At 51.0% G+C, this 15,255-nt stretch overlaps 1 protein-coding gene across 1 annotated transcript in view; it reads left to right on the top strand.

Annotated features, from left to right (window-relative positions):
• UBA6 (ubiquitin like modifier activating enzyme 6) overlaps positions 1 to 15,255 on the top strand; it is a 253,385-nt gene that overhangs the window by 196,349 nt on the left and 41,781 nt on the right. The window contains exons 25-26 of the mRNA XM_075341882.1: positions 1,285 to 1,354; positions 2,910 to 2,981. Coding sequence (XP_075197997.1) covers positions 1,285 to 1,354; positions 2,910 to 2,981 — 142 coding nt within the window. The remainder of the gene's footprint in view (positions 1 to 1,284; positions 1,355 to 2,909; positions 2,982 to 15,255) is intronic.

The raw sequence follows: 15,255 nt of genomic DNA, 5'->3' as shown, positions 1-15,255 counted from the left end.
GGAGAGGCAAAAATTATTTGAATATCAAACCAAGAAATTATGGCGCTCTTACAAGCACATGTACCATGGAATCCAGGAAAGTCTGGAAGGGGGGAAAGTAACCCGGCCTTAAACTGCTTAGAGTAATCTGTCACCAGGTTTTTCCTACCGCATCTGGAAGCAGCATAATGTAGAGACAGAGACCCTGATTCCAGCAATTCCCTGTTTACTGGGTTCAACAGTTGTGATACAATCAAGAGTTTTTGGATGTAGCAGAGCTCAGAAAGCTAACCCTGCACAAGCCTCAACTTTTGTATACATTGTCTATTGACAGTGAGCTGCTTTCCAGAAGAGGGTGGTCAGTCTAGCAAGCGCATGAGCTGTAGTCCGGCCAGTGATAAAACCATCATTGAAAGTAACAAGCACACAGCCTAATAAAGGACACATAACTGAGGTCTGTGTTTCGGCCCGTATACCCTGCTGTCTTCAGATTACATTGCAAAAACCTGCTGACAGATTCCCTTTAAGAACCCTTGCCTATTAGAAACGCATTACCTGCACTGAGTTTTGTCATCTCCTTTTCTCCTTTCCCATTGTTCTCTCACTATAATGAGAATGGATTTTTACATTTTCTGAATAAATATGTATTTAAATTGTGGAATGTCTAAATCAGAATGGAGTAATTAAATAATAGAAATTGATGACTTGGCATAATGTGAACAGCCAACTGTGGATTCATTACTTACTGGAGACGATGCGGCGCACCGATTCATACAAAGTGTTGACTTAAGCTGGCCACTCATATTGGATTGTCTGTCAGAATGATGCTTCTGCTGATTCAGCGGAGAGCCATCAAATACGATCCTGCGGTCTCTGTGAGAGGATACTTACCAACTCCTTGGCCGGTGGCTTATATCTGTGTTCAGCAGTTCAAAATTGGACCAGTGTGATCTACATCTCCCTTGACCATCAGTGGGTATACCGTCATTCAAACTCATATCGCTGAGTTTTGCCAATGTTGGCCTAATATTTATGGGGCTAATTAGTCTCCAAATACCCCTTCCCCAGATTAATCCAACTGAGCATCTGTGGGATGTGCAGGAGAAATAAGGGATTAAATTATCTTCATCTGCAATTTCTTGGTGCCAAATACCAAAAGGGGCCTTAGTGGTTTTGGCTGTACGAGGAGGACCTGCCAGGTGGTTTTAAGGTTACAGCTTTAAGTATTGAGTCTGTGTATGTAGCAATCTTCTATTGTAAGAAACATTACACCATGTTCTTACAGGGTATTTATCATTTGTCTAGGCATATTAGCTTCATCCTCAGTGCGGCCAAACTATATGCAGAAATGTACAGCATCAAGTTCACTGAAAAGGTAAGGTACTGTAAGCAGACCAATGTTGGTTGGTAGTCGTATGTGGGCAAACTTGGTTCATTTGTGTTGTGTGTACCATAGCTGAAGTTGTCATTGCGGCTGTCGCTGTCCAGTCACATCTAATGGTCATTCAAGCTGGATGCCTAATTTGCAGCAGGTGCAAGCTTAATTTTTCGGGCTGTGGTCTGAAACATGTATTTTAATCCTAAATGCCGATCTATTTGATGTCATAATAAACGTCATCCGTGACCTCTATTTCAGGAGTTGGGCTAGTCCCTGCTCCATTGAGCATGTCAGTTGTCAATTCCAACGTCTGCTCAGTAGATTTTGTCACTGCGGTCTCTCTCCGCTTCTGGTCAGAAGTAATGACCTGGCAGGAGAGAGCACTGTCAGAGCACTTTGTAAGAATACCTGGCGTGCAGAGACCAGTGCCTCTCCCTCAATAGATTAGGGATTTGCTCAGCCTCTTACAGTGGTCACGGATGCTTCTGCCCCGTGGTGTCACTTAATTTGACTATCCCAGCATGCACTGGGATTCTCAAGCAAAGCTATTCAAAGTGGAAGTAAAAAAACATTCCCTATCCTTCCCTCACTACACTGAAAGCTTAAAGGGAACCTGTCAGGTCCAATATGCACCTAGAACGACGAGCAGTTCTTGGTGCATATTGCTAATCCGTGCCTGTCCCTGTATACACTAGCATAGATAAAGTATTTCTAAAGATCTTATATCATATGCTAATGAGCGAGGGCACTAGTCCCATGGGCGTTAGTTCCCCGGCCAGTCGGCTCCATTAGCATGTTAGTACTTCCCTGTGGGCGTGCTAATGAATGTGCAGCGTCAGAGGATGATCTAACTCGCCTCTCCGCTGCTGACGCTGGATTTTGGCTCAGTGTGCATGACCCCCGAGTTCCGGTCATGCGCACTTTGAAGCCTGGTGTATGCGTCCTGGCTTCAAGTTGAAGTAGTGCATATGACCCAAACTCCGGGGTCATGCGCACTGAGCTGAAATCCAGTGTCGGACGGTGATGGCAGCGGAGAGGTGAGTAAGGTAATCCTCTGACGCTGCACATTCATTAGCATGTTAGCACGCCCATAGGGGCGTACTAACAGGCGAATGGAGCCGACTGGCCTGGGAATTAACGCCCAAGGGACTAGTCCCCTCATTCATTAGCATACGATATAAGATCTTTAGAAATACTTTTTTCTATAAATATATCATTATCTATGCTAGTATATACAGGGACGGTTAGGCCGGGATTAGCATTATCACCCAGAACTGCTCGTGGTTCTGGGTGCATATTGGACCTGACAGGTTCAGACAATAGCGTTGCTCACAGGCAGAATTCACTGATCAGGGTATTTAGAAAAAGCCTCCAATATCAGTTTTACAGGGATGTGGTCAATATTGCAGAGTAGAGAACCACCTCTTTAGAGAGAATTAGTAAAATAATTAATAAAAGAAAACTATCAGAAATCTCCATTCAGACACTAATGACTAATGATTCTGCGGTCTCATAATTCAGTGCTTATTCTTTACCCTTCATGTGCTTCCAGGACTTTTCTCTAGACATGATAAAGAAAACCATTTCAAATGTGAATATTAAAGAATTTACCCCATCGAACAAGGTACGTGCGTTTCATCTGCCCCATGCTTTTTTTTTTTCCCTGCTAACTTTATTGGCATTGCTTATTCTGCAAGAGAAAGTGGGCGAAAGTAATATCCGACTCGTCTTCAGCTCCCCCCGTGCAGCATAGCACAATGCTTCACACTTTATTCCTGTGCTATTGTGAGTATTGGGGGCAGTGGTGTCCTGTGTAATAAATGTAATAAACTGTGGTGTTTTGTTTTTTTTTTCACACTCAAACATTTAATTTTGTTACACCACTTTCTAGTTCCGCGAGTGTGGTCATGCTGGTGATACCAACTATGTCAGATTGCAGTAAGCTAGCTACTGGATATACAGTTATGTATGAGCAGGAGTTAGAGTACAAGCCACAATAATACCCTTTTCTTTATCGTTCCTTTGGGAGACCCAGACCATGGGTGTTTAGCTTCTACCTCCGGAGGACACACAAAGTACTACACGTAAAAGTGTAGCTCCTCCCTCTGAGCTTATACACCCCCTGGTAGCCAGTCCTAGCCAGTTTATCGCTTTGTGTTCAGGAGGTCATACATCCACACATGCATTCTCATCTGATTGTTTGACTTTTGGAAAGAGTTTGAAGAAAAGCGGGTCCATGTCTGGACTCCCGGCATGTCCCTTCTCACCCCACTGTGTCGGCGGTGTTGTTAAGGTTGATTTACAAGGCTGAAGCCTTACATGCCGCGCTCCTTCACCATCCCTTCTGGGCTCTGGCTTGAAGTGGGAGCCAGCACGGTCTCCATGCCTGGCAGGAGTCCGGTCTCCATCCACAGCCCCTTGAGGATTCTGTTGGATCGAAGCACTCATCCCCAGGGACATGGCCCTGCGTCTCAGCAGCTAAGTACCTGAGACGTTTATGTTGGGGGTCCCGGTTCTTTATTGTAAGGGGAGAGTATGCTGTATGTGATTGTTTTTAACTTTTCCAGCGGGTTCTCCAGCTTTTGCCCGAGAACCGCGCCGATGGTGCCTGCTTGTCGGCCTCGCCGCTTAAATTTAGGCCCCGGCTTCGCCGGAGGCCTAGTTTCGTTTTCCTGCCCTCGCATGTCACTCATGCAGAGGGACAGGTTCGGCTCCTCCCGGCGGCTGTTCTACACAGGGGAGGGACACTCCCCACTGCTGGGGCGTCGCTCCTTCCCGGCAGGTCTCTATAGCCCTCCAGTTCCCGCTCTTTTATAGGAACGCCCCTAGTCTTGCCCCCTCTCTTCGCTCCGGCGGCCATTTCTCAGGCAGAGTTCACTGCATTCTGCATCTCTGCTGAGGTGCTGTGCTCTGGGGGACCGGGCTTCGGGATCTGGAGGGCACACAACACCGCGCTTAGCGGTCTGGTAAGCCACAGCCGGTCTCCGGTTGTGGACCTCTGTATATTCTCCCTGGGGTTCATTCTCTGCAAAGCCCCCACTCCAGCAGCATGTCTCACACAAGGAGCAAGGCTCCAAAGCTTTATTCTGCATGCACTGCATGTAAGCTCCTGCTGCCTGAGCCGAGCATTTATCCACACTGTGATGGTTGCTCTAACTTGGCGGTGCCACAGCCTGGAGTCTCACCCCCAGTGGTCTCTCAGGCTGCTGCTGCACCTGTGATTGAACACCCGGCCTGGGTAGAGTCCTTTTCTAGGTCCATATCCCAGTCATTTGCTGAGTCCGTGGGACTTTTGTCCAGGACTTTGAATATGCATCAGCCCCCCTCACAGGGTGCCTCTAATACTCTTGACAGAGGACTCCTATCCTCTGACCTCCGTCCATCAGAGCTCACGGAGGATTCATCATCTGATCCTAGACCCCATCCTTCTAAGAGAAGGCGCAGGGTTTCCTCCCCCTCCCCATCTTACGGCTCTGTCTCAAGAGCTGACTCTCAAGATGAGGAGGATGCCCTCACTGGGGGCTCGGAGGCTATGTATCCCATCGATTTCTCTGAGGGTGACTCAGATCTTAGTGATTTGATTGCTTCTATTAATTCTGTGCTGGATCTCAATCCGCCAGTGTCAGAGGAGCAACTCTCTTTGGCAGAAAAACCTCAGTTTACCTCGCCTAAGAGAGTAAAGAGTGTGTTCTTTAACCACTCCAGTTTTCAGACCGCTGTGACCAAACCCAGGGCCTGCCCTGACAAACGCTTTCCAAAGCGTGGTTCTGATGACCGGTTTCCATTTCCACCTGAGGTGGTCAAGGAGTGGTCTCACTCCCCAAAGGTAGACCCTCCGGTGTCTAGGCTATCAGCCCGGACCGTTGTGTCGGTGGCTGACGGCACCTCACTTAAGGATTCCACTGACCGTCAGATTGACCTTCTGGCCAAATCTGTGTCTGAAGCTGCGGGGGCCGCGTTTTCCCCGACTTTTGCAGCAGTGTGGGCTCTCAAAGCCATCTCTGCTTCTCTAGAGGAGATGCATTCCCTCACCAAGGAATCTATGCCTGAGATGGTTACCTTAACTGCTCAGGCTTCAGCCTTTTCATCTTATGCCATGTCTGCCATGCTAGAGGCTGCTCACCGCACTGCGGTGGCTTCAGCTAATTCTCTTGTTATCCACAGGATTTTGTGGCTTAGAGAGTGGAAGGCAGATGCTTCTTCCAAGAAGTTTCTTGCTGGGCTCCCTTTTGCTGGTTCACGGCTGTTTGGTGAACAGCTGGATGAAATCATTAAAGAAGCTACTGGCGGGAAGAGTACCTCCATGCCACAAACCAAGACCAGGAAACCCGCCCAGGGTAGGAATCAATCGAGGTTTCGTTCCTTTCGTTCCTCCAACTGGTCATCCTCTAAGCCTTCCGCCTCATCCGCTAACTCAGCCAAGGATCAGAAATCCAACTGGCGCCCAAAAGCGCGTCCGCAGAAGACCGCAGGAGGTTCTGCCACTAAGGCAGCTTCCTCATGACTCTCGGCCCGCTCCAGCCACGTCCTTAGTCGGTGGCAGGCTCTCCCACTTTGGCGACGCTTGGTTAAAGCAAGTCTCCGATCAGTGGGTGAGAGACATCATATCTCACGGCTACAGGATAGAATTCTCTTCCAGCCCTCCAAACAGAATTTTTCTCTCAACTCCCCCCTGCTCCAAGGCCGCCGCCTTCTCGCAGGCCGTGGCGTCCTTGCAGGCAAACCGAGTGATTGTCCCAGTTCCCGCTCAGGAATGGTTCAGAGGTTTTTACTCAAATCTTTTCCTAGTTCCAAAAAAGGACGGTACCTTCCGGCCCATCCTGGATCTCAAGCTTCTCAACAAGCATGTCCGGGTGCGGCATTTTCGCATGGAGTCTCTGCGATCAGTCATTGCCTCTATGACCCAAGGGGAGTTCCTGGCGTCCATCGACATCAGAGATGCCTATCTACATGTGCCAATCGCAGTGTCACATCAGCGTTGGTTACGTTTTGCGATAGGAGAGGATCATTTCCAATTCGTGGCTCTCCCCTTCGGGTTAGCCACGGCCCCTCGGGTATTCACCAAGGTCATGGCGGCAGTGATTGCGGCCCTGCACCTCCAGGGGTTAGCAGTGCTTCCTTATCTGGACGACCTTCTGGTCAAGGGTCCATCCAGCGCAGACTGTCAGCGGAGTGTTTCGCTCACTCTCGCCACCCTAGCCCAATTCGGGTGGATTGTCAATCTTCCCAAATCCACCCTGACTCCGACCCAGAGTCTCACGTACCTAGGGATGCAGTTCGAGACTTTGCCGGCACTTGTGAAGTTGCCCTTAATCAAACAGCAGTCTCTCCGGCTAGCGGTGCGCGCTCTCCTGAGGCCCCGCCGTTATTCCCTCAGGCGCCTGATGCAGGTGCTGGGTCAAATGGTGGCTTCCATGGAGGCGGTTCCCTTTGCCCAGTTCCATCTGCGTCCTCTGCAGCTGGACATTCTCCGCTGTTGGGACAAGCGGCCTTCCTCCTTACAGAGGTTAGTGGCTCTGTCGCCACGGACCAGGAGCTCTCTTCAGTGGTGGCTTTGACCCCTCTCCCTGTCCCAAGGGCGCTCCTTCCTGGCTCCGTCCTGGGTGATTCTCACCACGGATGCCAGCCTATCCGGCTGGGGAGCGGTACATCTCCACCACAGAGCTCAGGGCACTTGGACTCCGTCCGAGTCAGCCCTTTCAATCAATGTGCTGGAAACCAGAGCTGTGCTTCTAGCTCTCCTAGCCTTTCACCACCTGTTGGCGGGCAGGCACATTCGAGTCCAGTCAGACAACGCGACAGCGGTTGCCTACATCAATCACCAAGGCGGGACACGCAGCCGCCTGGCAATGTTGGAGGTCCAACGCATTCTTCAATGGGCGGAGGACTCCAAGTCCACCATATCCGCAGTCCACATCCCTGGCGTAGAAAACTGGGAGGCAGATTATCTCAGCCGTCAATCCGTGGACGGTGGCGAGTGGTCTCTGCATCCGGCAGTGTTTCAGTCAATCTGCCGCAAGTGGGGCACTCCGGACGTGGACCTAATGGCATCCCGTCACAACAACAAGGTTCCGGTTTACGTGGCTCGCTCCTACGATCCTCAGGCCTTCGCCGCGGACGCTCTGGTTCAAGATTGGTCTCAGTTCCGTCTGGCCTATGTGTTTCCCCCTCTAGCGCTCTTGCCCAGAGTCCTGCGCAAGATCAGAATGGAGGGCCGTCGAGTCATCCTCATTGCACCGGACTGGCCCAGGCGAGCTTGGTATCCGGACCTGCTCAAACTGTCCGTGGAGATGCCGTGGCATCTTCCGGACCGTCCAGACCTACTCTCGCAAGGTCCGTTTTTCCGCCCGAATTCTGTGGCACTCAAATTGACGGCGTGGCTCTTGAGTCCTGGATTTTGACGGCTTCTGGTATTCCTCCTGAAGTCATCTCCACTATGACTCGGGCCCGTAAGTCTTCCTCCGTCAAGATCTATCACAGGACTTGGAAAATTTTCCTGTCCTGGTGTTGCTCTTCCGGCCATTCTCCTTGGCCATTCTCGTTGCCGACCCTTCTGTCTTTTTTACAGTCCAGTCTGCAGCTAGGACTGTCTCTCAACTCTCTCAAGGGACAAGTCTCAGCTCTACCAGTGCTGTTCCAGCGGCGTCTCGCCCGGCTGGCTCAGGTCCGCACCTTCATGCAAGGTGCGTCTCACATCATTCCGCCTTATCGGCGGCCCTTGGATCCCTGGGACCTTAACTTGGTCCTCACGGTATTGCAGAAACCCCCCTTTGAGCCTCTTAGGGAGGTTTCTTTGTATCGTCTTTCTCAAAAGGTGGCCTTTCTAGTTGCCAAAACTTCTCTCAGGAGAGTCTCTGATTTGGCTGCGCTCTCCTCGGAGTCACCTTTTTTGGTTTTTCACCAAGACAAGGTAGTTCTCCGTCCGACCCTGGACTTTCTTCCTAAGGTGGTCTCTCCCTTCCACCTTAACCAGGATATTTCCTTGCCTTCCTTCTGTCCGGCCCCTGTTCATCGCTTTGAGAAAGCGCTGTATACTCTAGATCTGGTGCGTGCTCTCCAAATCTATGTGTCTCGCACCGCTGCGCTTAGGCGGTGCACCTCTCTTTTTGTGCTAACCACAGGGCGGCGCAGGGGTCTCTCTGCTTCTAAGCCGACCTTGGCCCGTTGGATTAGATCGACCATTTCGGACGCCTACCAGAGTACTCAGGTGCCTCCCCCGCCGGGGATCAAAGCACACTCGACCAGAGCTGTCGGTGCCTCTTGGGCTTTTAGGCACCAGGCTACGGCTCAACAAGTCTGTCAGGCTGCCACTTGGTCTAGCCTGCATACCTTTTCGAAGCACTACCAAGTGCATGCTCATGCTTCGGCAGATGCGAGCTTGGGCAGATGCATCCTTCAGGCGGCTGTCGCCCACTTGTGAAGTTAGGCTCCGCCTACTTCTTAGTTTTTTCTGTTTATTCCCACCCAGGGACAGCTTTGGAACGTCCCATGGTCTGGGTCTCCCAAAGGAACGATAAAGAAAAAGAGAATTTTGTTACTTACCGTAAATTCTTTTTCTTATAGTTCCGTATTGGGAGACCCAGCACCCTCCCTGTTGCCTGTTGGCAGTTTCTTGTTCCGCGTGTTATCACCGGCTGTTGTTGTAGACAGAGGCTCCGGTTGTTCCGGTTTTTTGCTCTATCTCTACTTGTGGGTGGCTATTCTCCTTCAGCTTTTGCACTAAACTGGCTAGGACTGGCTACCAGGGGGTGTATAAGCTCAGAGGGAGGAGCTACACTTTTAAGTGTAGTACTTTGTGTGTCCTCCGGAGGCAGAAGCTAAACACCCATGGTCTGGTTCTCCCAATACGGAACCATAAGAAAAAGAATTTATGGTAAGTAACAAAATTCTCTTTTTTGTTTGTATTTTGTTCTTTTTTTCACTACCTCTACTTTCTTCAGCGCTCTATTGGGAGACCCAGACAATTGGGTGTATAGCTACTGCCTCCGGAGGTCACACAAAGTATTACACTAAAAAGTGTAAGGCCCCTCCCCTTCTGGCTATACACCCCCCGTGGGATCACGGGCTTACTCAGTTTTAGCTTTGTGTGCGAAGGAGGTCATACATCCACGCATAGCTCCACATTGTATAGTCTGCAGTAGCTGCTGACTATCTCGGATGGAAGAAAAGAGGACACATATAGTGTCCCCAGCATGCTCCCTTCTCACCAGATGGTGTTGCAAGGTTGAGGTACCTATTGCTGGTACAGAGGCCGGAGCCCCACATGCTGTTTTCCTTCCACATCCCCTTGGAGGGCCCTGTGGAAGTGGGATCTGTCGGCCTCCAAGCCCTGAGGCCGGGCTCCATCCACAGACCCAGAAGAACCTGATGGATGTGGAGCACGAGTACTATCAGGGACAAGGCCCTGCATCGGTCAGGTACTCGGTGTCTCCGGCAAGCACAGCACGCTCCGGGCTTGCTGGGCGTTATAGTGCGCCGGGGACATTAGTGATGGGCTTATGTTGCTGCAGCCATGGCTGAGCGACGGGTCATGTTTAGGAACTTGCGCCGACCGCTCATACGGCGGCGGCGCTGATGTGACTTGTAGTGCGCCGGGGACTTGGCGCCGACCGCGCTTTTACGGCGGGGGCGCCTGTAACTTTAGTCCCCGGCTTCTGAGGCCTGGCACCGCTTCGTTCCCGCCCCCAGCCCTGCCAGTCAGAGGAGGGGCGGGACGCTGTACAGATCTCAGCGCAGGGAGCTGGAGTCTGCTTTGCATTCTCCAGCCCCCTCTCACTGAACACAGTGAGATGCCGGGTTCCCGCTCTTGGCTGGGGCTCGCCCACGGCCCGCCCCTCTGCACAGGACGTGGAAGAGAAGCCGGCAGCCATTATGGTTTCCACTCTGGGAGAACGGAACCAGGCACAGGTTTTTGAGCGACCTCATACTCGCGCTGGGCGGGCGATAGGCAGTACTGGTCCCACTAATACTGAAGTGGGCTTTTGAACTGTGTGCGGATATGCGATGCAGCACTGTACTGTCGCTATTCTGGGCATACTCTCCTAGATGGCTAGACAAGTGTTCAATGATTAGTCTGCAGTGTTTGTTGGCAGATTTGGCAACAGCAAAGTGCCAAGGCACAAGCTTTCATTGCCGCTTCGTTTGCAGGTGCTGCAATTGGGTTTATTGTCATGCTATACATGCACTATATGTCGTTTTTCTTGGCTAATGCACCTAGTTAAACAGACAATAGCAGCAGTAAGGCAAGGCTGCCAAGGCACGGGCTCTCAATGCTGCTTGATTTGCTTGTACTGCAGTGTTTTTCTGTCATGCTTGTCTGCTATACATTTCCTGTATGTCGCTATCCTTGCCTCATGCTCCTAGTTAACTAGACAACAGCAGCAGTAGAGCAGTGGTGCCAAGGCACCAGCTTGCAAGGCTGCTGCATTTGCATGTGCTGGCAGTGTTTACTGTCATGTTTGTATGCGATACATTCACTGTATGTCGCTATCCTTGTCTCATACTCCTAGATATATAGACAATAGCAGCAGAAGGCCTAATGTGCTAAGCCACAAGTTTCAATGCTGCGTGTACTACATGTGCTGAAGTGTTTACTTGTACTTCAGGCTTGTATGCTATACATTCACTGTATGTCGCTATCCTTGTCTCATACTCCTAGATATATAGACAATAGCAGCAGAAGAGCTAATGTGCCAAGCCACAAGTTTTCAATGCTGCGGGTACTACAGGTGCTGAAGTGTTTACTTGTACTTCGTGCTTGAATGCTATACATTCACTGTATGTCGCTATCCTTGTCTCAAGCTCCTGGATAAATAGACAACAGCAGCAGAAGAGCTAATGTGCCAAGCCACAAGTTTTCAATGCTGCGTGTACTACATGAGCTGAAGTGTTTATTTGTACTTCATGCTTGTATGATTATTTACTGTACGGTCGCTATCCTAGGCTATGCACTTAGATAGCTAGACAACAACAGCAGAAAAAGAAAAGGCCAATGAGGACTTTATATGTTGCTTGTACTGCATGTAATACGAGTCTAGGACCCCAGTGCGGGCAATTGCTTGACCGGGGTTTTCGGCTATATGTGGTTAAAAGAACCACCTGTGCTTCCTGTCCAGAGACAGGGACGAAATTGCAGTTTCTTTCCGCTGTTATATTGGCTGTGACTATGGCTGACATCTTACAGTCTGGCAGCCCACGCAGACCTTGGGCAATATAGTTGCAATGCCCCTGGCCACCATGATTTGAGGAGCAGCTCAAGGCTCCAGGGTGGTTTTCACGCGTCCCAGGGGGCAGGCTCCGACACGGACGTCAGTTCAAGAGGGCCTAAGCAGGCTCGCTGGGAATAGCCCTCGACTCCATCAGTGAAAGAGTCAGCTTCACAGCAGGGGAGATCTCTTTTCTAATATCGCAAGCAATTGCGTACTCGTCTGGCCCTCTGATCCTAGAGATGCAGTCCAGAAACGCAACGCTTTTCACGATAAGCGTTCTCCGACCGTATTAATGAGACACTCTCCTCCCTGATTGGACAAGCGCTAGCCCAGGTCCAAATGTGGATCTCCCGATCTCCAGGCTTGCAGCTGGATCTATAGTTGTAGTGGTGGATGGGGCTTCACGTCAAAATGCCATTGACAGATAGATAGGTTCTGGCCGCAATCTGTCTATGAAGCTATCGGCAGGTCGGTTGCTCCGGCAGTCGCAGCCGTGAAGGCACTCCAAGCTATTTCAGATAGTGTTGCGCAGAGGGACGCTGTCACCGGTACATCTCGGTCTCAGCAGCGTCTGTAATCTCGCAATCGCCGCATGGCGAACCATGCTGTTAAGGCTGTCCGAGACTCTACGAGCCGGACGGCGGTGGCATCGGCCATCTCCGTATTTTTTACGCAGAGCCTAGTGGTTAACAGATTGGATCAGATGCTTCTTCCAACAAAGTGCTTAACCAGGTTGCCTTTATCTAGTGATAGTCTGTTGGTAAGGGTTGAATGAATTCATTCAACTGTCCAAAACGACTCAAAAGGCCCAGAAGGGCATAGATTCCTAGCAGGCTCAAGTACGCCCGGGGAAGACAGCCGGAGGAATCGCTACCAAAGCGTTTTTTTCTCATAATTTTCAGCCTTCTCACTCCGCAACCGCGGGGAGCAGACTCCCCCGCTTTAGCGACATTTACCTACCACAGGTCAAAGGCCGGTGAGAGAGAGTCAGTTTGTCTCAAACTACCTCTCCGACCGAGCCGAGGCTCTTCTGCAGGCAGGACGAGTGGTAATCCCTGTTCCTCTTCAGGAACCAGTTACGCCTTTTGCTTCGACCTGGTCGTGGTGCCAAGATAGGACGGCTCCTTCCGTCCCGTTCTGGAATTTAAACTGCTTAACAAGCACGTGACAACCAGGCGGTTCCGGAGGGAATCACTCCGCTCCGTCATTGCCTCACTGTCTCAAAGAGTTTTTCCTAACATCCATAGACATTAGGATGCTTATCTCCACGTGCCGATTGCTCCAAGGCACCGGCGTTGGCTACGGGCATATTTCGTTTTGTAGCCCTACCCTTCGGCTGGCGACAGCACCACGGGTTTTTCACCAAGTTCATGGCAGCAGTGGGAGCAGTCCCGCGCTCTTACGGTCACTCTGTGATCCCTTTCTTGGACAATCTACTTGTCAAGGCACTCTCTTTTAGAAGCATGCCAACACAACCTGAACATGGCGCTGGACCCTTCCCAGAGTTTCGGGGAGGTCTTTGACTTCTTCTAAGTTGAACCCAATCGCTGGCATATCTTGGCATAGAGTTTTCACACTCTCTCAGTGATAGTGAATTCCGCTGGACAAACAGCGTTCACTACAGACGAGGGTGCAGTCTCTCCTTCAAGGAGGCGCCTCATCCAGAGGCGAGCCTTTTCACGCAGTTTCATCTGCGTCCGCATCATTAGAAGATTCTTCGCTAAGGGGAAGGAAGTCGATGTTCCTACACAGTAACGTCCCCCTTTCACAGACGGTCAAAGACCGTCTTCAGAGGAGTCCACTCTTCAACTCAGTGGTCTAGAGCTCTGGGCAGTGTATCTTGCACTGCAAGCTTTCCTGCAGTGGCTGGAATGCAATCAGAACCGAATTCAGTCGGACTATCCACAGCGGTGGCGTACACATTCCGGACGTACAACACTAGGAAGCAAGTCTTCCTCAGTCGCGAGGACGTGGACGCAGGGGAATGGGACCTGCTCCCGTTTGGCTTCAAGAAATCGGTAGCCGCGGGATGAGGACGGACGTCGACATCATGGCGTCTCGGCAACTACAAGGTCTCGATTTTCATGGCGGGAGCTCTGGCGACAGGCGCCTTGGCTCAAGATTGGTCGCAGTTCCAGCTTCCGATTGCTGCCGCACTATTCTCGTCGCCCCAGACTGGCCGAGGAGGTTGTGGTACCGAGATCTGTGGCATCTCACCGTCAGTCGACTGTGAGCATTACGTCAGGGTCACAATGAGACGGGCTCGCCAGCCGCGGTTTGCCAAGATATTCCACAACTCGTGGAAGATATTCTTATCTTGGTGTTTTGCTCAGGGAGTGTATCCCTGGCCATCGGCTTTGCCTACTTTGCCTGCCCTCCTGCACTCTGGTCGGGAAAACGGTTGGTCGCTCGGCTCCCTTTAAGGGCAAGTCTCGGCACTATCCGTGTTGTTTCAGAAGCGTCTAGCACGTCTTCCTAAGGTGCGCACGTGGCTACAGGGAGTGTCATATTGTGCCCCCGTACGAGCGGCCGTTAGATCCATGGGATCTGAACGAGGTACTCGTTGCTCTCCAGAAGCCGCCTTTCGAGCCTCTGATGGGAGTTTCCCCTTTCTCGCCTGTCACAGAAAGTGGCTTTTCTAGGGCGATCACGTTTCTTCGGCGAGTGTATGAGCTGGCAGCTCTGTCATATCAGGCTCCCTTCCTGGTGTTTCACCAGGACTAGGTAGTGTTGCGCTCCATTCAGGAGTTTCTCCCTAAGGTAGTATCCGCGTTTCAGCTTAATCAGGATATATCATTACCTTCATTTTGTCCTCATCCGACTCACCGGTTTGAAACGGGTTTACATTTGTTAGATCTGGTCAGAGGACTCAGAATCTACTTTTCCCGCACGGCGCCTATGCGCCGATCTGATGCACTGTTTGTCCTTGTCGCTGGTACGCGCAAGGGATTGCAGGCTTCTAAAGCCAACATGGCTCGATGGCTCAAAGAACCAATTCTTGAAGCCTACCGTTCTGCTGAGCTTCCGGTTCCATCAGGGCTGAAGGCCCATTCAACCAGAGCCGTGGGTGTGTCCTGGGCATTACGCCACCAGGCTACGGCTCAACAGGTGTGCCAGGCAGCTACCTGGTCGAGTCTGCACATTTTCACCAAACATTATCAGGTGCATACCTATGCTTCGGCGGATGCCGGCCTAGGTAGAAGAGTACTGCAGGCGGCAGTGGCCTCCCCGTAGGGGAGCGCTGTCTTGCAGCCCTATCAAGAGGTATTTATTTACCCACCCAGGGACAGCTTTTGAACGTCCCAATTGTCTGGGTCTCCCAATAGAGCGCTGAAGAAGAAGGGAATTTTGTACTTACCGTAAATTCCTTTTCTTCTAGCTCTTATTGGGAGACCCAGCACCCGCCCTGTTGTCCTTCGGGATTCTTGGTTTGTTGCGGGTACACATGTTATTCATGTTGAACGGTTTGCAGTTCTCCGATGTTATTCGGAGTGAATTTGTTTAAACCAGTTATTGGCTTTCCTCCTTCTTGCTTTGGCACTAAAACTGAGTAAGCCCGTGATCCCACGGGGGGTGTATAGCCAGAAGGGGAGGGGCCTTACACTTTTTAGTGTAATACTTTGTGTGACCTCCGGAGGCAGTAGCTATACACCCAATTGTCTGGGTCTCCCAATAAGAGCTAGAAGAAAA

This window comes from Anomaloglossus baeobatrachus, chromosome 1 (genome assembly GCF_048569485.1).
Source record: "Anomaloglossus baeobatrachus isolate aAnoBae1 chromosome 1, aAnoBae1.hap1, whole genome shotgun sequence".
NCBI lineage: Eukaryota > Metazoa > Chordata > Amphibia > Anura > Aromobatidae > Anomaloglossus > Anomaloglossus baeobatrachus.
The sequence above is the reverse complement of the archived record's forward strand: the minus strand, read 5'-3'. Positions and strand labels throughout refer to the sequence as shown.